The sequence below is a fragment of the Anomaloglossus baeobatrachus genome, chromosome 7 (assembly GCF_048569485.1).
Source record: "Anomaloglossus baeobatrachus isolate aAnoBae1 chromosome 7, aAnoBae1.hap1, whole genome shotgun sequence".
In the NCBI taxonomy this organism is placed as follows: domain Eukaryota; kingdom Metazoa; phylum Chordata; class Amphibia; order Anura; family Aromobatidae; genus Anomaloglossus; species Anomaloglossus baeobatrachus.
In genome coordinates this window covers 308,629,129-308,650,684 of record NC_134359.1, presented here as the reverse complement: position 1 = coordinate 308,650,684, position 21,556 = coordinate 308,629,129, and the positions used below count along the sequence as shown (strand labels likewise).

At 54.5% G+C, this 21,556-nt stretch overlaps 2 protein-coding genes across 4 annotated transcripts in view; both read left to right on the top strand.

Moving 5' to 3' along the window:
* THOC6 (THO complex subunit 6) overlaps positions 1–13,477 on the top strand; it is a 33,274-nt gene extending 19,797 nt beyond the window's left edge. Inside the window, 10 exon segments of the mRNA XM_075319910.1 lie at positions 4,680–4,783; positions 4,855–4,895; positions 4,970–5,018; positions 8,347–8,418; positions 8,735–8,837; positions 8,908–8,957; positions 9,755–9,817; positions 9,914–10,024; positions 12,126–12,254; positions 13,354–13,477. Of these exon segments, the coding sequence (XP_075176025.1) occupies positions 4,680–4,783; positions 4,855–4,895; positions 4,970–5,018; positions 8,347–8,418; positions 8,735–8,837; positions 8,908–8,957; positions 9,755–9,817; positions 9,914–10,024; positions 12,126–12,254; positions 13,354–13,437 (806 nt within the window). The 3' untranslated portion in view covers positions 13,438–13,477.
* A 6,559-nt stretch (positions 13,478–20,036) lies between these two features.
* Positions 20,037–21,556, top strand: part of BICDL2 (BICD family like cargo adaptor 2) — an 86,637-nt gene continuing 85,117 nt past the window's right edge. The window contains exon 1 of one of the 3 annotated variants that reach the window (XM_075318667.1): positions 20,037–20,116. Coding sequence is in view for 2 of the 3 variants with exons in the window: in XM_075318669.1 (XP_075174784.1) it covers positions 21,115–21,128 (14 nt within the window). In the remaining variant the exon portion in view is untranslated. Of the gene's footprint in view, positions 20,117–20,142; positions 21,129–21,556 lie in introns of those variants that run through there. The other 2 variants (XM_075318669.1, XM_075318665.1) reach the window with 2 other exon arrangements.

Below are 21,556 nucleotides of genomic sequence, written 5' to 3'. Positions count from 1 at the left end.
CTTAGTTGAAGCAACAGTTTTGTGGTAAAAAAAAAAAATATATATTTTCACAGCTTAACTTTATAAACTTTTGTGAAGCCCCCAGGTGTTCAAAGTGTTCACCAAACATCTAGAAAAATTATTTGAGGGCTCTAGTTTCCAAAATGGGGTCACTTGTGGGGGAGCTCCATTGTTTAGGCACCTCAGGGGGTCTTCAAACCTGACATGGTGTCCGCTAATGAGTGCAGCTAATTTTGCGTTCAAAAATTCAAATGGCGCTCCTTCCCTTTCGAGATCTGCCGTGTGCCCAAACATTTGATTTCCACCACATATGAGGTATCTGCGTACTCAGGAGAAAATGGACAATACATTTTATGTTGCATTTTTTCCCGATACCCTTGTGAAAAAAAAAGCTACCTAGTTGAAGCAACAGTTTTGTGGTAAAAAAAAATGTTTTTTCTTTTCACGGCTCAACGTTATAAACTTCTGTGAAGCCCCCAGGTGTTCAAAGTGCTCACCAAACATCTAGAAAAATTATTTGAGGGCTCTAGTTTCCAAAATGGGGTTACTTGTGGGGGAGCTCCATTGTTTAGGCACCTCAGGGGGTCTTCAAACCCGACATGGCGTCCGCTAATGAGTGCAGCTAATTTTGCGTTCAAAAATTCAAATGGCGCTCCTTGCCTTTCGACCTCTGCCGTGCACCCAAACAATTGATGTTTACCCCATATGGGGTATCAGCGTACTCAGGAGAAAATGCACAATAAATTGTAGGGTGCACTTTCTCTTTTCTCCCTTGTAAAAATGAAAATTTTATAGCTAAAGTAACATTTTTGTGTTAAAAAGTAAAATTTTCATTTTTTCCTTCCACATTGCTTTGGTTCCTGTGAAGCACCTAAAGGGTTAATAAACTTCTTGGATGTGGTTTTGAGCAGTGTGAGGGGTGCAGTTTTTAGAATGGGGTCACTTTTGGGTATTTTCTGTCACCTCGGCCTCTCAAAGTCACTTCAAATGTGATGTGGTCCCTAAAAAAATTATTTTCTAAATTTTGTTGGAAAAATTAGAATTTGCTGATGAACTTTGACCCCTTCTAACTTCCTAACGGAAAAAAAATTTCTTTCGAAAATTGCGCTGATGTAAAGTAGACAAGTGGGAAATGTTATTTCGTAACTATTTTGTGTGACATATCTCTCAGATTTATGGGCATACATTTTCAAAGTTTGAAAATTGCGAAATTTTCAAAATTTTCGCACAATTTCCTAAATTTTCACAAATAAACGCAAAAAATATCGGCCTAAATTTACCACTGACATGAAGTACAATATGTCACGAAAAAACAATCTCAGAATCGCCAGGATCCGTTGAAGCTCCTGAGTTATAACCTCATAAAGAGACACTGATAAGAATTGCAAAAAAATGGCCCGGTCATTAGGGTGTTTTAGTGGCCGGGGGTGAAGGGGTTAATACAATCACTATTAAATATCAGTATCCGTTGCCTTTGATGTCAGACGTTTTCTCTAGACTATAGGGGGCTAAATGGTTTACCAAACTTGACCTTAAGGGGGCGTACAATCTCATTCGAATTAAGGAGGGTGATGAATGGAAGACTGCTCCTAACACCCCTGAGGGCCATGTTGAGTACCTAGTGATGCCTTTTGGGCTCAAAACGTCGATTTTCGCTCATATGTGTTTATGTTCCATTGTGTTCCCACTGATGAACTTTATCAATAGGACTTTGCTGAGAATCCAGTGAAGGCTTTTTCCACCATTTTGGCACATTCACTTGTTGTTGTACTTAGTATTCCTCCTCTATGTTTGCTCACTATTAGTCCTGGTGGACAGTAGATATTTTTCTGCCTATCGCAGTTGCTACTTAGCGTTTTTCTGAGATAATCTCGCTTGTATATTATCCTGCCTTGTGTCCCGCACAAGAGTTCCCTGATGTAGTGGGGGGCGGGGGGGGGGGGGGTCGTGTGGTCCTCAGGGAATGTTGATCATCAGGAGTTGGCATATATTAGGGTTTTGCTGGCAACACCCAGTGATCTATCCTATCGTTTGTGTCTTGGTTAGCAGGGCCTCTCTGTGCTTAAGTCTATCCCTAACCACCTGTATATTGTTTAATTTTTATATCATCATCAGTATATGTTGGGGGTTTAACTATGCCTTTGAGGCTGCTCAGAGGCATGTGAGGATGCCTTTCTTCATCTTTGAGGTTAGCTAGTTTCTTAGGCGGTGACGAGGCATCTAGGCAGAGTAGGCACGCTCCACCGCAATTTCTATTTGTGTATATGTAGTCAGGGGGTGCCGCCTGTTAGATCTCAACCCCTCTTGTGCTCTATTTTTGGGGTTTTCCTGAATTTTTTTTTCCTCCTGGACTCTTGGGGTAGTGGATCTTGGATTGCCTCTATCCCTGGACAGGGAAGAAGTTTACCCTTGAATGGGATATTTATGGGAATGTCAGCGGTCTCCTGACCATAACATGAGAGATTGTAGAGGTCTGGGGGTCATTGTGCAGGTCTCCATTCTTGGTCATTGTGGAGCATCTCCTCCAATCTGGGGGTCATTGTGGAGCGTCTCTTGCAATCTGGGGCCATTGTGGAGCGTCTCTTCCTGCCTGGGGTTATTGTGGGGTGTCTCCTCTGATTTGGGGGTCATTGTGGAGCATCTCCTCCAATCTGGTGGTCATTGTGGGGCATCTCTTCCTGTCTGGTGGTCATTGTGGGGCATCTCTCCCTGTCTGGTGGTCATTGTGGGGCATCTCTTCCTGTCTGGTGGTCATTGTGGGGCATCTCTTCCTGTCTGGGGGTCATTGTGGGGCATCTCTTCCTGTCTGGGGGTCATTGTGGAGCATCTCCTCCAATCTGGTGGTCATTGTGGGGCATCTCTTCCTGTCTGGGGGTCATTGTGGAGCATCTCCTCCAATCTGGTGGTCATTGAGCAGCATCTCTTCCTGTCTGGGGGTTATTGTGCAGCGTGTCCTCCAATCTGGGGGTCATTGTGGAGCGTCTCTTCCTGCCTGGGGTTATTGTTGGGTGTCTCCTCCGATTTGGGGGTCATTGTGGAGCATCTCCTCCAATCTGGTGGTCATTGTGGGGCATCTCTTCCTGTCTGGGGGTCATTGTGGAGCATCTCCTCCAATCTGGTGGTCATTGTGGGGCATCTCTTCCTGTCTGGGGGTCATTGTGGAGCGTCTCTTGCAATCTGGGGCTATTGTGGAGCGTCTCTTCCTGCCTGGGGTTATTGTGGGGTGTCTCCTCTGATTTGGGGGTCATTGTGGAGCGTCTCTTCGTTTCTGGGGTTATTGTTGGGTGTCTGCTCTGATTTGGGGGTCATTGTGGAGTATCTCCTCCAATCTGGTGGTCATTGTGGGGCATCTCTTCCTGTATGGGGGTCATTGTGGAGCATCTCCTCCAATCTGGTGGTCATCGAGCGGCATCTCGTCCTGTCTGGGGGTTATTGTGCAGCGTGTCCTCCAATCTGGGGGTCATTGTGGAGCGTCTCTTCCTGCCTGGGGTTATTGTTGGGTGTCTCCTCTGATTTGGGGGTCATTGTGGAGCATCTCCTCCAATCTGGTGGTCATTGTGGGGCATCTCTTCCTGTCTGGTGGTCATTGTGGGGCATCTCTCCCTGTCTGGTGGTCATTGTGGGGCATCTCTTCCTGTCTGGTGGTCATTGTGGGGCATCTCTTCCTGTCTGGGGGTCATTGTGGGGCATCTCTTCCTGTCTGGGGGTCATTGTGGAGCATCTCCTCCAATCTGGTGGTCATTGTGGGGCATCTCTTCCTGTCTGGGGGTCATTGTGGAGCATCTCCTCCAATCTGGTGGTCATTGAGCAGCATCTCTTCCTGTCTGGGGGTTATTGTGCAGCGTGTCCTCCAATCTGGGGGTCATTGTGGAGCGTCTCTTCCTGCCTGGGGTTATTGTTGGGTGTCTCCTCCGATTTGGGGGTCATTGTGGAGCATCTCCTCCAATCTGGTGGTCATTGTGGGGCATCTCTTCCTGTCTGGGGGTCATTGTGGAGCATCTCCTCCAATCTGGTGGTCATTGTGGGGCATCTCTTCCTGTCTGGGGGTCATTGTGGAGCGTCTCTTGCAATCTGGGGCTATTGTGGAGCGTCTCTTCCTGCCTGGGGTTATTGTGGGGTGTCTCCTCTGATTTGGGGGTCATTGTGGAGCGTCTCTTCGTTTCTGGGGTTATTGTTGGGTGTCTGCTCTGATTTGGGGGTCATTGTGGAGTATCTCCTCCAATCTGGTGGTCATTGTGGGGCATCTCTTCCTGTATGGGGGTCATTGTGGAGCATCTCCTCCAATCTGGTGGTCATCGAGCGGCATCTCGTCCTGTCTGGGGGTTATTGTGCAGCGTGTCCTCCAATCTGGGGGTCATTGTGGAGCGTCTCTTCCTGCCTGGGGTTATTGTTGGGTGTCTCCTCCGATTTGGGGGTCATTGTGGAGCATCTCCTCCAATCTGGTGGTCATTGTGGGGCATCTCTTCCTGTCTGGGGGTCATTGTGGAGCGTCTCCTCCAATCTGGGGCTATTGTGGGGCGTCTCTTCATGTCTTGGTGTCATTGTGGGGCGTATCCTCCAATTTGGGGTGTCCTTGTGGAGCATCTTTTTCCAGTGTGGGGTCATTGTGGAGCGTTTCCTCTGATTTGGGGGTGATTGGGGGATGTGTATGTGATGGTCTCTGATTATGTCGGTTGCAGCCCATGCAGGCCCAGTGTACAGTATGACTTCCACTGAACGCCATCTGATCAGTGCGGGGGGCAGCGAGGTGAAGGGCTGGCTGTGGAGCGACATCTGTAAGAAGGTGAGCCTCTTTACTTCCCCAGGTCCGCTGGCCATGCGGCCCCCCACTCATTGTCCTCTATTCTTGTGCAGGGCTGTGTGGCAGCGTGGAGTCGCTCGGCCCCCTCCTCCAGGTGAGCACCTCCTCCTGTATTTTCTATTGGAGCCCCTTGCCCTCCTCACTGAACTCCCCTCCCTCTGTCTATAGGAGCAGCCTGGAGACCCCCGAGATCAACAGCCTCATCATCAACCAGAAGGTGAGTACCCCTCAGCATAGTCAGGGACCCCAGAACCTCTGTATATAGCAGTTCTTACCCCTGTGTCCCCCTATCACTGTACGCACAGCCCCTCGTGTCCCCCTCTAGCACTGTATAGATCCCCTCGTGTCCCCTCTAATACTGTATAGAGACCATGTCCCCCTCTAGCACTGTATATAGGGCCCACTGGTCCCCCTCTATCACTGTGTATAGAGCCCCTCCTGTCCCCCTCTAGCACTGTATATAGGGCCCCCTGGTCCCCCTCCATCACTGTATATAGCGGCCCCTGGTCACCACTCCATCACTGTATATAGAGGCCCCTGGTCACCCCTCCATCACTGTATATAGCGGCCCCTGGTCACCCCTCCATCACTGTATATAGCGGCCCCTGGTCACCCCTCCATTACTGTATATAGAGTCCCCGGTCACCCCTGCATCACTGTATATAGTGGCCCCTAGTCACCCCTCCATTACTGTATATAGAGGCCCCTGGTCACCCCTCCATCGCTGTATATAGAGGCCCCTGGTCACCCCTCCATCACTGTATATAGCGGCCCCTGGTCACCCCTCCATCGCTGTATATAGAGTCCCCTGGTCACCCCTGCATCACTGTATATAGCGGCCCCTGGTCACCCCTCCGTCACTGTATATAGAGGCCCCTGGTCACCCCTCCGTCACTGTATATAGCGGCCCCTGGTCACCCCTCCATCACTGTATATAGAGGCCCCTGGTCACCCGTCGATCACTGTATATAGAGGCCCCTGGTCACCCCTCCATCGCTGTATATAGCGGCCCCTGGTCACCACTCCATCACTGTATATAGAGGCCCCTGGTCACCCCTCCATCACTGTATATAGCGGCCCCTGGTCACCCCTCCATCGCTGTATATAGAGGCCCCTGGTCACCCCTCGATCACTGTATATAGAGGCCCCTGGTCACCCCTCCATCGCTGTATATAGAGGCCCCTGGTCACCCCTCCGTCACTGTATATAGCGGCCCCTGGTCACCCCTCCATCACTGTATATAGTGGCCCCTAGTCACCCCTCCATCGCTGTATATAGAGGCCCCTGGTCACTCCTCCATCGCTGTATATAGAGGCCCCTGGTCACTCCTCCATCGCTGTATATAGAGGCCCCTGGTCACTCCTCCATCGCTGTATATAGAGGCCCCTGGTCACTCCTCCATCGCTGTATATAGAGGCCCCTGGTCACCCCTCCGTCACTGTATATAGAGGCCCCTGGTCACCCCTCCGTCACTGTATATAGAGGCCCCTGGTCACCCCTCCGTCACTGTATATAGAGGCCCCTGGTCACCCCTCCGTCACTGTATATAGAGGCCCCTGGTCACCCCTCCGTCACTGTATATAGAGGCCCCTGGTCACCCCTCCTTCACTGTATATAGAGGCTCCTGGTCATCCCTCCTTCACTGTATATAGAGGCCCCTGGTCACCCCTCCATCGCTGTATATAGAGGCCCCTGGTCACCCCTCCATCGCTGTATATAGAGGCCCCTGGTCACCCCTCCGTCACTGTATATAGAGGCCCCTGGTCACCCCTCCGTCACTGTATATAGAGGCCCCTGGTCACCCCTCCGTCACTGTATATAGAGGCCCCTGGTCACCACTCCATCACTGTATATAGAGGCCCCTGGTCACCCCTCCATCACTGTATATAGCGGCCCCTGGTCACCCCTCCATCACTGTATATAGCGGCCCCTGGTCACCCCTCCATTACTGTATATAGAGTCCCCGGTCACCCCTGCATCACTGTATATAGTGGCCCCTAGTCACCCCTCCATTACTGTATATAAAGGCCCCTGGTCACCTCTCCATCACTGTATATAGAGGCCCCTGGTCACCCCTCGATCACTGTATATAGAGGCCCCTGGTCACCCCTCCGTCACTGTATATAGAGGCCCCTGGTCACCCCTCCGTCACTGTATATAGAGGCCCCTGGTCACCCCTCCGTCACTGTATATAGAGGCCCCTGGTCATCCCTCCTTCACTGTATATAGAGGCTCCTGGTCACCCCTCCTTCACTGTATATAGAGGCCCCTGGTCACCCCTCCGCCACTGTATATAGAGGCCCCTGGTCACCCCTCCGTCACTGTATATAGAGGCCCCTGGTCACCCCTCCGCCACTGTATATAGAGGCCCCTGGTCACCCCTCCGCCACTGTATATAGAGGCCCCTGGTCACCCCTCCGTCACTGTATATAGAGGCCCCTGGTCACCCCTCCGCCACTGTATATAGAGGCCCCTGGTCACCCCTCCGTCACTGTATATAGAGGCCCCTGGTCATCCCTCCGTCACTGTATATAGAGGCCCCTGGTCACCCCTCCGCCACTGTATATAGAGGCCCCTGGTCACCCCTCCGCCACTGTATATAGAGGCCCCTGGTCACCCCTCCGCCACTGTATATAGAGGCCCCTGGTCACCCCTCCGTCACTGTATATAGAGGCCCCTGGTCACCCCTCCGTCACTGTATATAGAGGCTTCTGGTCACCCCTCCGTCACTGTATATAGAGGCTTCTGGTCACCCCTCCGTCACTGTAAATAGAGGCCCCTGGTCACCCCTCCGTCACTGTATATAGAGGCCCCTGGTCACCCCTCCGTCACTGTATATAGAGGCTTCTGGTCACCCCTCCCTCACTGTATATAGAGGCCCCTGGTCACCCCTCCGTCACTGTATATAGAGGCTTCTGGTCACCCCTCCGTCACTGTATATAGAGGCTTCTGGTCACCCCTCCGTCACTGTATATAGAGGCTTCTGGTCACCCCTCCGTCACTGTATATAGAGGCTTCTGGTCACCCCTCCGTCACTGTATATAGAGGCTTCTGGTCACCCCTCCGTCACTGTATATAGAGGCCCCTGGTCACCCCTCCGTCACTGTATATAGAGGCCCCTGGTCACCCCTCCGTCACTGTATATAGAGGCCCCTGATCACCCCTCCGTCACTGTATATAGAGGCCCCTGATCACCCCTCCGTCACTGTATATAGAGGCTTCTGGTCACCCCTCCGTCACTGTATATAGAGGCCCCTGGTCACCCCTCCGTCACTGTATATAGAGGCCCCTGATCACCCCTCCGTCACTGTATATAGAGGCCCCTGGTCACCCCTCCGTCACTGTATATAGAGGCCCCTGATCACCCCTCCGTCACTGTATATAGAGGCTTCTGGTCACCCCTCCGTCACTGTATATAGAGGCCCCTGATCACCCCTCCGTCACTGTATATAGAGGCCCCTGATCACCCCTCCGTCACTGTATATAGAGGCCCCTGATCACCCCTCCGTCACGCTTCACTTCACTTCTTCTGTCGCCTGCTTCAGGATAACTCTCTCCTGCTCGGAGGAGGCAGCTGTCACATTCATGCCATGGACTTGGAGTCGGGGACGTTCACGGTAAGTGATAATGACCTGTTACCTCCCCCCACCCCCCGGGCTTTACCTCCCCCCACCCCCCGGGCTTTACCTCCCCCCACCTGACGGGACGATGTCTCCCAGCTTCAGGAGTGTGGGCCTTTACTGCTGCCCTTTGGTAGTGATACCATCCATGCACATTGCACTGTAGTGACCGCTCAGCGCCAGTCGTGCAGGGGAGAAAGGCGGCACACGCAAGGGGAGGACGATCACGTGTGCACCAGCACTTCCTGCCCCCTCTACAGCTCGGGTTGTGTGGGGCCGGTGCTGCCTTCTGTAACGTCTGTGTCTTCTGCAGATGACCCTCCAGGGCCACGAAGATTACATCCACTGCCTATGTCTCCGGGAGCACCAGCGAGAGTGCGTTTCTGGCAGTGAGGACGGCTCGGTCCGGCTGTGGGGTGAGTACGGGGGTGGTCACTGGCTCGGCCCCTTGCAGGCTTCAGTCTGATGCTGTCATTCCTTCCCCAGATCTCAGGACGGGGTCACAGACACACAAGATTGAGATGTACAAATATGAGGTAAGCTCCGCCCTAATGACTCCGCTCCAGTGGCTCCTCCCCAACTCTAGTGGCTGCATCCCTGACACAAAGAGATTTATGCAGGCTTTGCCAGCTGTCATGGCGGCTTCAGGATGTGTGGAGACTGCAGATTGTGGCAGTCGGCGTGCAAAATTCCCTGAGGTCTGTGATCAGTGCAGGGAGACGCGGGCGTCAATCCACAGGTTTGGGCAGACTAGCAAGTCTGTTTGTTTCCTTTGATCACATGCTGTGCTGGAGCCAATCACATTCGCTCCCCTCCTATATATGCTGGCTGGACTATTTCTTTAATGCCATCTATAGCTTATCTATACTGCCTATACTGGTCTGGTGAGATGATGTGATCCAGACTTCCTGGTGCTTGTTGTGCATTATTGCTGTGAGCGGTTCTGGTGTTAACCCTTGTTGTCTTTTTGTCACTACCTTCCAGCTCTTGCTTTTCTCCTGAGTCTCTATTTCTTTATTCCTGTGAGTGTGCAGTGTGTGTTCAAGTTTTGGTTTTCCCCTGTCTGTCTTAATCTGTGTTTCCATCACACTTCTGCCCCATCCTTTCCTGGGGGGGAGGTAACAGATTAGTAATGGTCAGGAGCATAGCCAGGCACATAACTCGGGCCTCTCCACCATTAGGGGTAACCCTGAGGTCAGGTATAGCCTTAAGGTCCCCTAGTGTGAGAGACAGCATAGGACTCCCTGTCCCTCCCAATCTTGCGGTCACATCATGAAAGCCCCGTTTTGCTTGCGGCGTCTTTCTGTGTTTCACATTCCTGTTTCTCTCTTAGGAGTGTGCGCGGCCGCAGTACGGCAAGTGGATCAGCTGCGTAGCTACAGACTCAGACTGGATGGTGAGGGCAGATGGGTACCGTGACGGCGGGCTGCAGTCTCAGGGTGGGGCAGAATGAGGCATGATGTTGCGCTATGATTGATGATATCTCCTTTAGGTTTGTGGTGGGGGTCCCATGTTATCACTATGGCATCTCCGCTCCGTCACCCCGACCACCATCTTCCCAGTCCTGGAGTGCCAGCAACAGGTCATGTTCTATCAGGACATGGTAAGTAGACCGCTCACGACCACCCCCGTTCTGCTCGCCTCCCGCCTCCCTCCTTGCTCCACAGTTTTGCTCGCCTCCCTCCTCGCTCCACAGATTTGCTCTCCTCCCTCCTCGCTCCACAGATTTGCTCTCCCTCCTCGCTCTACAGATTTGCTCTCCTCCCTCTTCGCTCCACAGTTTTGCTCCCCTCCCTCCCTGCTCCACACTTTTGCTCCCCTCCCTCCCTGCTCCACACTTTTGCTCGCCTCCCTCCCTGCTCCACATTTTTGCTCGCCTCCCTCCTTCCTCCACACTTTTGCTCGCCTCCCTCCTCGCTCGACACTTTTGCTCGCCTCCCTCCTCGCTCCACACTTTTGCTCGCCTCCCTCCTCGCTCCACAGTTTTGCTCGCCTCCCTCCTCGCTCCACAGTGTTGCTCGCCTCCCTCCTCGCTCCACAGTGTTGCTCGCGTCCCTCCTCGCTCCACAGTGTTGCTCGCGTCCCTCCTCGCTCCACAGTGTTGCTCGCGTCCCTCCTCGCTCCACAGTGTTGCTCGCGTCCCTCCTCGCTCCACAGTGTTGCTCGCGTCCCTCCTCGCTCCACAGTGTTGCTCGCGTCCCTCCTCGCTCCACAGTGTTGCTCGCGTCCCTCCTCGCTCCACAGTGTTGCTCGCGTCCCTCCTCGCTCCACAGTGTTGCTCGCGTCCCTCCTCGCTCCACAGTGTTGCTCGCGTCCCTCCTCGCTCCACAGTGTTGCTCGCGTCCCTCCTCGCTCCACAGTGTTGCTCCCGTCCCTCCTCGCTCCACAGTGTTGCTCGCGTCCCTCCTCGCTCCACAGTGTTGCTCGCGTCCCTCCTCGCTCCACAGTGTTGCTCGCGTCCCTCCTCGCTCCAGTGTTGCTCGCGTCCCTCCTCGCTCCACAGTGTTGCTCGCGTCCCTCCTCGCTCCACAGTTTTTCTCGCCTCCCTCCTCCCTCCACAGTTTTGCTTGCCTCCCTCCACAGTTTTGCTCGCCTCCCTTCACAGTTTTGCTCGCCTCCCTCCACAGTTTTGCTCGCCTCCCTCCACAGTTTTGCTCGCCTCCCTCCACAGTTTTGCTCGCCTCCCTCCACAGTTTTGCTCGCCTCCCTCCACAGTTTTGCTCGCCTCCCTCCACAGTTTTGCTCGCCTCCCTCCACAGTTTTGCTCGCCTCCCTCCACAGTTTTGCTCGCCTCCCTCCACAGTTTTGCTCGCCTCCCTCCACAGTTTTGCTCGCCTCCCTCCACAGTTTTGCTCGCCTCCCTCCACAGTTTTGCTCGCCTCCCTCCACAGTTTTGCTCGCCTCCCTCCACAGTTTTGCTCGCCTCCCTCCACAGTTTTGCTCGCCTCCCTCCACAGTTTTGCTCGCCTCCCTCCACAGTTTTGCTCGCCTCCCTCCACAGTTTTGCTCGCCTCCCGCCTCCCTCCACAGATTTGCTAGCCTCCTGCTTCCCGCCTCGCTCCACAGATTTGCTCGCCTCCCTCCTCGCTTCACAGATTTGCTTGCCTCCCTCCTCGCTTCACAGATTTGCTCTCCTCCCTCCTCGCTCCACACTTTTGCTCGCCTCCCTCCTCGCTCCACACTTTTGCTCGCCTCCCTCCTCGCTCCACACTTTTGCTCGCCTCCCTCCTTGCTCCACACTTTTGCTCGCCTCCCTCCTCGCTCCACACTTTTGCTCGCCTCCCTCCTCGCTCCACACTTTTGCTCGCCTCCCTCCTCGCTCCACACTTTTGCTCGCCTCCCTCCTCGCTCCACACTTTTGCTCGCCTCCCTCCTCGCCCACACTTTTGCTCGCCTCCCTCCTCGCTTCACACTTTTGCTCGCCTCCCTCCTCGCTCCACACTTTTGCTCGCCTCCCTCCTCGCTCCACAGTTTTGCTCGCCTCCCTCCTTGCTCCACAGTTTTGCTCGCCTCCTTCCTTGCTCCACACTTTCGTTCTCCTCCCTCCTTGCTCCACACGTTTGCTCTCCTTCCTCCTTGCTCCACAGATTTGCTCGCCCCCCCCCTCTTTCTGTTTGTCCACCACCCCTGCCTCCCTCGCTGTCCTGCGTACTGTTTTGTGGTGCTGCTTCTCGTCTCTCGTATCATTGTTGACTCTCTTTCAGATCCTGTCTGCAGGGCATGCGCCACAAATCAACCACTGTCAGATAACTGGAGACATCCGCGCTCAGATCCCGAGCTCGCCCTGCACCATCTACTCACTGAGCGTCAATGAGAGCTCCCAGGAAAACAAGGTACAAACTAATGAGAGGATGACGACCTCACGGGGGCCGCAGAGAGAGGAAGAGACGAGAGGGAAAGAGACCTGTAGAGAGAGGCTGGGCGATAGAGAGCGACAGAGAGAGTGAAGGAGACATGTAGAGAGAGGCTGGGCGATAGAGAGCGACAGAGAGAGTGAAGGAGACATGTAGAGAGAGGCTGGGCGATAGAGAGCGACAGAGAGAGTGAAGGAGACATGTAGAGAGAGGCTGGGCGATAGAGAGCGACAGAGAGAGTGAAGGAGACATGTAGAGAGAGGCTGGGCGATAGAGAGCGACAGAGAGAGGGAAAGAGACCTGTGGAGAGAGGCTGGGCGATAGAGAGCGACAGAGAGAGGGAAGGAGACCTGTAAAGAGAGGCTGGGCGATAGAGAGCGACAGAGAGAGGGAAGGAGACCTGTAGAGAGAGGCTGGGCGATAGAGAGCATCAGAGAGACGGGCAGAGGGTCAGAGAGGGACAATGATGAGTCGCAGAGAAGCAGGGTAAGGCCTCCTTCACACATTCATTTCCCCGGTACTTGTGATGTCCATTTTCACACGTACCGGAGACACGGACTCACGTAAACCCATTAAAATCAATGGGTTTGGTCACACATCTGTGATTTTACATGGACCATGTGCTCCACACGCTTACATGTCCGTTTTCTGCCGGTATCACCCGGACCGCACGCTATGTCATCTGTGTTACATCAATGTGACACGTACCAGAGAAAACACAGGTCACATAAAAATAAAGACTTTTTATACTTGCCTGTCTCCTGCGCCGCTGTTTCCTGCGCCGATGTCTCTTCCGGGTCTCACTCATTATTCTCATGCATATTTACTGCACTGACCGTGGACTCAGAAGCAAAGGTGACAACAGCTCTGGGGACAGGTGAGTATACAAGGTCATGCTGTCCGATGTCACATGGATAGCACAGGGACAGCACACGGACATATGCACACACACGCGCCTTCACCACGGCGGTTCATGTTTTGCATGGATGTGTGACGGAGGTCGATGAGCGAGAGACGTGGCTGCGTGAGACGAGGCGATTCCTGTTCAGACACTGCTCATCCTCTGCTTGATCCCCAGGTCCTCACAGCCGCCGGGAGCAGCTCCAAGATTGATGTTTTCACCAATTTTCGATACCGTGCCTTCTCCCTCAGCTTCACATGAGCCGCATCGCGATGATTACATAATTTTTTTTTTTTATTACTAATTTTTTTTTTTGTTAAATTTTATAATAAATGTAACAATTTTTTTTTCGTGGTCTGTGTTTGACATTTTGTGGTGACAGCTCCATCCCTGTGTCTCCTGAGAGCTTAAATCACCAGCTGTTGCCCAGGGAGGATTTGTGGCAGTAAAATACCTGATACACATGGCCTCCAACCATGTGTCCTGTGGGAGCTTACATCACCAACCGTTACCTAGGGAGGATTTGTGGCAGTAAAATACCTGATACACATGGCCTCCATCCATGTGTCCTGTGGGAGCTTACATCACCAACCGTTACCTAGGGAGGATTTGTGGCAGTAAAATACCTGATACACATGGCCTCCATCCATGTGTCCTGTGGGAGCTTACATCACCAACCGTTACCTAGGGAGGATTTGTGGCAGTAAAATACCTGATACACATGGCCTCCATCCATGTGTCCTGTGGGAGCTTACATCACCAACAGTTACCTAGGGAGGATTTGTGGCAGTAAAATACCTGATACACATGGCCTCCATCCATGTGTCCTGTGGGAGCTTACATCACCAACCGTTACCTAGGGATGATTCGTGGCAGTAAAATACCTGATACTGATGACCTCCATCCTTGTATCCTGTGGGAGCTTATATTACCAGCCGTTACCTAGGGATGATTTGTGGCAGTAAAAAATAGAAGATAGTGATGACCTTCATCTTGAGGTCCTGGCCGTCACGGACACAGCACATAGTTCTGGATTTTGGGTCTACACCCTGAGGTCCCAGCCGTCTCGAGCACAGTGGACAGTCCTGGATTTGAGACTAAACGCTGAGGTCCTGGACTTTCCGGGCACAGCATACAGTCCTGGATTTGGGTCTACACCCTGAGGTCTCAGCCTTCCTGGGCACAGTAGACAGTACTTCATTTGAGTCCACACCCTGAAGTCCCGGCCTTCCTGGACACAGCACACACACCTCTATTTGGGTGTACACCCTGAGGTCCCGGCGTCCCCGAGCACAGCACACAGTCCTGGATTTCGGTGTACATCCTGAGGTCCCGGCTTCCCTGCCACAGCAGACAGTTCTGGATTTGGGCCGACACCCTGAGGTCCCAGGTACAGCAGACAGTCCTGTACTTGGGTCTATACCCTGAAGTCCCAGCCACCCCGAGAACAGCAGACAAAGCCAGATTTGGGTCTACACCCTGATTCCCTAGACGTTCCGGGTACAGCAGACAGTCCTATATTTGGGTGTACACCCTGAGGTCCCAGCCGTCCTGGGCACAGCACACAGTCCTGGATTAGGGTCTATTCCCTGAGGTCCCGGGCACAGCACACTGTACTGCATTTAGGTCTACAGCCTGAGGTCCCGGCCTTCCCGGGCACAGCACACAGTACTGGATTAGGGTCTACAGCCTGAGGTCCCGGCCTTCCCGGGCACAGCACACAGTACTGGATTAGGGTCTATTCCCTGAGGTCCCGGGCACAGCACACTGTACTGCATTTAGGTCTACAGCCTGAGGTCCCGGCCTTCCCGGGCACAGCACACAGTACTGGATTAGGGTCTACAGCCTGAGGTCCCGGCCTTCCCGGGCACAGCACACAGTACTGGATTAGGGTCTACAGCCTGAGGTCCCGGCCTTCCCGGGCACAGCACACAGTACTGGATTAGGGTCTACAGCCTGAGGTCCCGGCCTTCCCGGGCACAGCACACAGTACTGGATTAGGGTCTACAGCCTGAGGTCCGGGCCTTCCCGGGCATAGCACAAAGTACTGGATTTGGGTCTACAGCCTGGGGTCCCGGCCTTCCCGGGTGCAGCACACAGTACTGGATTAGGGTCTACAGCCTGAGGACCCGGTCTTCCCAGGCACAGCAGATAGTACTGGATTAGGGTCTACAGCCTGAGGTCCCGGCCTTCCCGGGCACAGCACACAGTACTGGATTTGGGTCTACAGCCTGAGGTCCTGGCCTTCCCGGGCACAGCACACAGTACTATATTAGGGTCTACAGCCTGAGGTCCCGGTGTTCCCGGGCACAGCAGACAGTAGTGGATTTGGGTCTACAGCCTGAGGTCCCGGCCTTCCCGGGCACAGCAGACAGTACTGGATTTGGGTCTACAGCCTGAGGTCCCGGCCTTCCCGGGCACAGCACACAGTACTGGATTAGGGTCTACAGCCTGAGGTCCCGGCCTTCCCGGGCACAGCAGATAGTACTGGATTTGGGTCTACAGCCTGAGGTCTGGGGCTTCCCGGGCACAGCAGACAGTACTGGATTAGGGTCTATAGCCTGAAGTCCCGGCCTTCCCGGGCACAGCACACAGTACTGGATTTGGGTCTACAGCCTGAGGTTCGGGCCTTCCCGGGCACAGTAGATAGTACTGGATTAGGGTCTACAGCCTGAGGTCCAGGCCTTCCCGGGCACAGCACACAGTACTATATTAGGGTCTACAGCCTGAGGTCCCGGTGTTCCCGGGCACAGCAGACAGTACTGGATTAGGGTCTACAGCCTGAGGTCCGGGCCTTCCCGGGCACAGCACACAGTACTGGATTTGGGTCTACAGCCTGAGGTCCCGGCCTTCCCGGGTACAGCACACAGTACTGGATTAGGGTCTACAGCCTGAGGACCCGGCCTTCCCGGGCACAGCACACAGTACTGGATTTGTGTCTACAGCCTGAGGTCCCGGCATTCCCGGGCACAGCAGACAGTACTGGATGTGGGTCTACAGCCTGAGGTCCCGGCCTTCCCGGGCACAGCAGACAGTACTCGATTTGGGTCTACAGCCTGAGGTCCCGGCCTTCCCGGGCACAGCACACAGTACTGGATTTGGGTCTACAGCCTGAGGTCCCGGCCTTCCCGGGCACAGCACACAGTACTGGATTATGGTCTACAGCCTGAGGTCCCGGCCTTCCCGGGCACAGCAGATAGAACTGGATTTGGGTCTACAGCCTGAGGTCCGGGCCTTCCCGGGCACTGCAGACAGTACTGGATTAGGGTCTACAGCCTGAGGTCCCGGGCTTTCCTGGCACAGCACACAGTACTGGATTTGGGTCTACAGCCTGAGGTCCCGGCCTTCCCGGGCACAGCAGACAGTACTGGATTTGGGTCTACAGCCTGAGGTCCTGGCCTTCCCAGGCACAGCACACAGTACTGGAATAGGGTCTACAGCCTGAGGTCCCGGCCTTCCCGGGCACAGCACACAGTACTGGATTTGTGTCTACAGCCTAGGGTCCCGGCATTCCCGGGCACAGCAGACAGTACTGGATGTGGGTCTACAGCCTGAGGTCCCGGCCTTCCCGGGCACAGCAGACAGTACTCGATTTGGGTCTACAGCCTGAGGTCCCGGCCTTCCCGGGCACAGCACACAGTACTGGATTTGGGTCTACAGCCTGAGGTCCCGGCCTTCCCGGGCACAGCATACAGTACTGGATTTGGGTCTACAGCCTGAGGTCCCGGTCTTCCCGGGCACAGCAGATAGTACTGGATTAGGGGCTATAGCCTGAGGTCCCGGCCTTCCCGGGCACAGTACACAGTACTGGATTTGGGTCTACAACCTGAGGTCTGGGCCTTCCCGGGCACAGCACACAGTACTGGATTTGGATCTACAGCCTGAGGTCCGGGCCTTCCCGGGCACAGCAGACAGTACTGTATTAGGGTCTACAGCCTGAGGTCCCGGCCTTCCCGGGCACAGCACACGGTACTGGATTAGGGTCTACAGCCTGAGGTCCCGGCCTTCCCGGGCACAGCAGACAGTACTGGATTAGGGTCTACAGCCTGAGGGCCCGGCCTTCCCGGGCACAGCACACAGTACTGGATTTGGGTCTACAGCCTGAGGTCCCGGCCTTCCCGAGCACAGCACACAGTACTGGATTATGGTCTACAGCCTGAGGTCCCGGCCTTCCTGGGCACAGCAGATAGAACTGGATTTGGGTCTACAGCCTGAGGTCCGGGCCTTCCCGGGCACTGCAGACAGTACTGGATTAGGGTCTACAGCCTGAGGTCCCGGGCTTTCCTGGCACAGCACACAGTACTGGATTTGGGTCTACAGCCTGAGGTCCGGGACTTCCCGGGCACAGCAGACAGTATTGGATTAGGGTCTACAGCCTGAGGTCCGGGCCTTCCCGAGCACAGCAGACAGTACTGGATTAGAGTCTATAGCCTGAGGTCCTGGCCTTCCCGGGCACAGCACACAGTACTGGATTTGGGTCTATAGCCTGAGGTCCGGGCCTTCCCGGGCACAGCAGACAGTACTGGATTTGGGTCTACAGCCTGAGGTCCCGGTCTTCCCGGGCACAGCACACAGTACTGGATTTGGGTCTACAGCCTGAGGTCCGGGCCTTCCCGGGCACAGCAGACAGTATTGGGTTAGGGTCTACAGCCTGAGCTCCCGGCCTTCCCGGGCATAGCACACAGTACTGGATTTGGGTCTGAGGTCCCGGTCTTTCCAAGCACAGAACACAGTACTAGATTATGGTCCAGAGCCTGAGGTCCCGGCCTTCCCGGGCACAGCAGACAGTACTGTATTTGGGTCTACAGCCTGAGGTCTGGGCCTTCCCGGGCACAGCAGACAGTACTGGATTAGGGTCTATAGCCTGAGATCCTGGCCTTCCCGGGCACAGCACACAGTACTGGATTTGGGTCTACAGCCTGAGGTCCTGGCCTTCCCGGGCACAGCAGACAGTATTAAATTAGGGTCTACAGCCTGAGGTCCCGGCCTTCCCGGGCACAGTAGACAGTACTGGATTTGGGGCTACAGCCTGAGGTCCGGGCCTTCCCGAGCACAGCACACAGTACTGGATTTGGTTTTACAGGCTGAGGTCCGTGCCTTCCCAGGCACAGCAGACAGTACTGGATTAGGGTCTACAGCCTGAGGTCCCGGCCTTCCCAAGCACAGCAGACAGTACTGGATTTGGGTCTACAGCCTGAGGTCCCGGCCTTCCTGGGCACAGTAGACAGTACTGGATTTGGGTCTACAGCCTGAGGTCCCGGCCTTCCCTGGCATAGCACACATTACTGGATAAGGCTCTACAGCCTGAGGTCCCGGCCTTCCCGAGCAAAGCACACAGAACTGGATTAGGCTCTACAGCCTGAGGTCCCGGCCTTCCCGAGTACAGCAGACAGTACTGGATTAGGGTCTATAGCCTGAGGTCCTGGCCTTCCCGGGCACAGCACACAGTACTGGATTTGGGTCTACAGCCTGAGGTCCAGGCCTTCCCGGGCACAGCACACAGTACTGGATTAGGGTCTACAGCCTGAGGTCCCGGCCTTCCCGGGCACAGCACACAGTACTGGATTAGGGTCTACAGCCTGAGGTCCAGGCCTTCCCGGGCACAGCACACAGTACTGGATTAGGGTCTACAGCCTGAGGTCCGGGCCTTCCCGGGCACAGCACACAGTACTGGATTAGGGTCTACAGCCTGAGGTCCCGGCCTTCCCAGGCACAGTAGACAGTATTGCATTAGGGTCTACAGCCTGAGGTCCGGGCCTTCTCGGGCACAGCAGACAGTACTGGATTAGGGTCTACAGCCTGAGGTCCCGGCCTTCCCGGGCACAGCACACAGTACGGAGAATATCTGGAGCCACCAGCTTGCTGATACGCACATAATTTGTCCTTTGTTCTGTTCTATAAAAGCACAAGAGGGGATGAATATTTATTCACTGAGCTATAATGGTTAGCGATCAAGTAGAAATCCTCTTTGAATACACATGGTGAATACTTTTGCACTCAGCGAGGATGGCTGGAGATCACGGTATACAAACATTAGTGAGGATATAGGTGGTGAATACTTTTGCATTCTGCTCATATGGCTGTAAATTACCTTTATATAATCCTCAGTGATGAACAGGAGTGAATACTTTTGCATTCAGCTCGTTTAGCTAAGAATCACCTTATACAATCCCCTGTGAGGATACAGGGGAGGAATACTTTTGCATTTAACTTTTATGGCTGGAGATCAGGCTATACAACACTCCGTGATGACACAAGGGGTGAATACTTTTTGCCTCTGCAGACTGTGCCCCCCCAGATTGTGTGGTGATAGTCCTCTGTGAGGACACAGGGGGTGAATACTTTCTGCCTCTGCAGACACTGCCCCCGGATTGTGTGGTGATAGTCCTCTGTGAGGACACAGGGGGTGAATACTTTCTGCCTCTGCAGACGCCCCCCCGGGTTGTGTGGTGATAGTCCTCTGTGAGGACACAGGGGTGAATACTTTCTGCCTCTGCAGACAGTGCCCCTGGATTATGCGGTGATAGTCCTCTGTGAGGACACAGGGGGTGAATACTTTCTGCCTCTGCAGACACTGCCCCCGGATTGTGCGGTGATAGTCCTCTGTGAGGACACAGGGGGGTGAATACTTTCTGCCTCTGCAGACGCTGCCCCCGGATTGTGCGGTGATAGTCCTCTGTGAGGACACAGGGGGTGAATACTTTCTGCCTGTGCAGACACTGCCCCCGGATTGTGCGGTGATAATCCTCTAATCCTCGGTGGTAATTCCCGGCTGGCAGCTGACGCGGCTGAGCTGAGCTCCATGTTGTGCTGCCGCAGGTGGAGCAGACCTGTGTGCTGCCTCCTGTCTCCTCCCTGTAAAGCCACACCTGACATATGAGGAGAGAGTCCGGAAGAGACGAGTGCACCTGGGATGGTGCCGGGACCCCGGACTGCACAGGTGACTGCGCCCCTGCATGTGCTGGTGATACAGTGGACGGACTGCGCCCCTGCATGTGCTGGTGATATAGTGGATGGACTGCGCTCCTGCATGTGCTGGTGATATAGTGGATGGACTGCGCCCCTGCATGTGCTGGTGATATAGTGGACGGACTGCTCCCCTGCATGTGCTGGTGATATAGTGGATGGACTGCGCTCCTGCATGTGCTGGTGATATAGTGGATGGACTGCGCTCCTGCATGTGCTGGTGATATAGTGGATGGACTGCGCCCCTGCATGTGCTGGTGATATAGTGGATGGACTGCGCTCCTGCATGTGCTGGTGATATAGTGGATGGACTGCGCTCCTGCATGTGCTGGTGATACAGTGGATGGACTGCGCTCCTGCATGTGCTGGTGATATAGTGGATGGACTGCGCCCCTGCATGTGCTGGTGATATAGTGGATGGACTGCGCTCCTGCATGTGCTGGTGATATAGTGTATGGACTGCGCCCCTGCATGTGCTGGTGATATAGTGGACGGACTGCTCCCCTGCATGTGCTGGTGATATAGTGGATGGACTGCGCTCCTGCATGTGCTGGTGATATAGTGGATGGACTGCGCTCCTGCATGTGCTGGTGATATAGTGGATGGACTGCGCTCCTGCATGTGCTGGTGATATAGTGGACGGACTGCGCTCCTGCATGCGCTGGTGATATAGTGGACGGACTGCTCTCCTGCATGTGCTGGTGATATAGTGGATGGACTGCGCCCCTGCATGTGCTGGTGATATAGTGCATGGACTGCGCTCCTGCATGTGCTGGTGATATAGTGGACGGACTGCACTCCTGCATGTGCTGGTGACATAGTGGATGGGCTGCGCCCCTGCATGTGCTGGTGATATAGTGGATGGACTGCGCCCCTGCATGTGCTGGTGACATAGTGGATGGACTGCGCCCCTGCATGTGCTGGTGACATAGTGGATGGACTGCGCCCCTGCATGTGCTGGTGATATAGTGGATGGAGTCTGGCAGGTATGTATGTCTTATATGCGGCGGCTCCTATAGACGTTCTTTCTGTCCCTGATTTCTTGCAGCGTCAGTTCTCGTCCTCGTCCTGCACATCCCTGTATAAGGCGGCATCACGGGGGATATCCTTTATAAGGCGGCATCACGAGGGATATCCTGTATAAGGCGGCATCAGGAGGGATATCCTGTATAAGGCGGCATCATGGGGGATACCCTGTATAAGGCGGCATCACGGGGGATATCTTGTATAAGGCGGCATCACGGGGGATATCCTGTATAAGGCGGCATCACGGGGGATATCCTGTATATGGCGGCATTACGGGGGATATCTTGTATAAGGCGGCATCACGGGGGATATCTTGTATAAGGCGGCATCACGAGGGATATCCTGTATAAGGCGGCATCACGGGGGATATCCTGTATATGGCGGCATC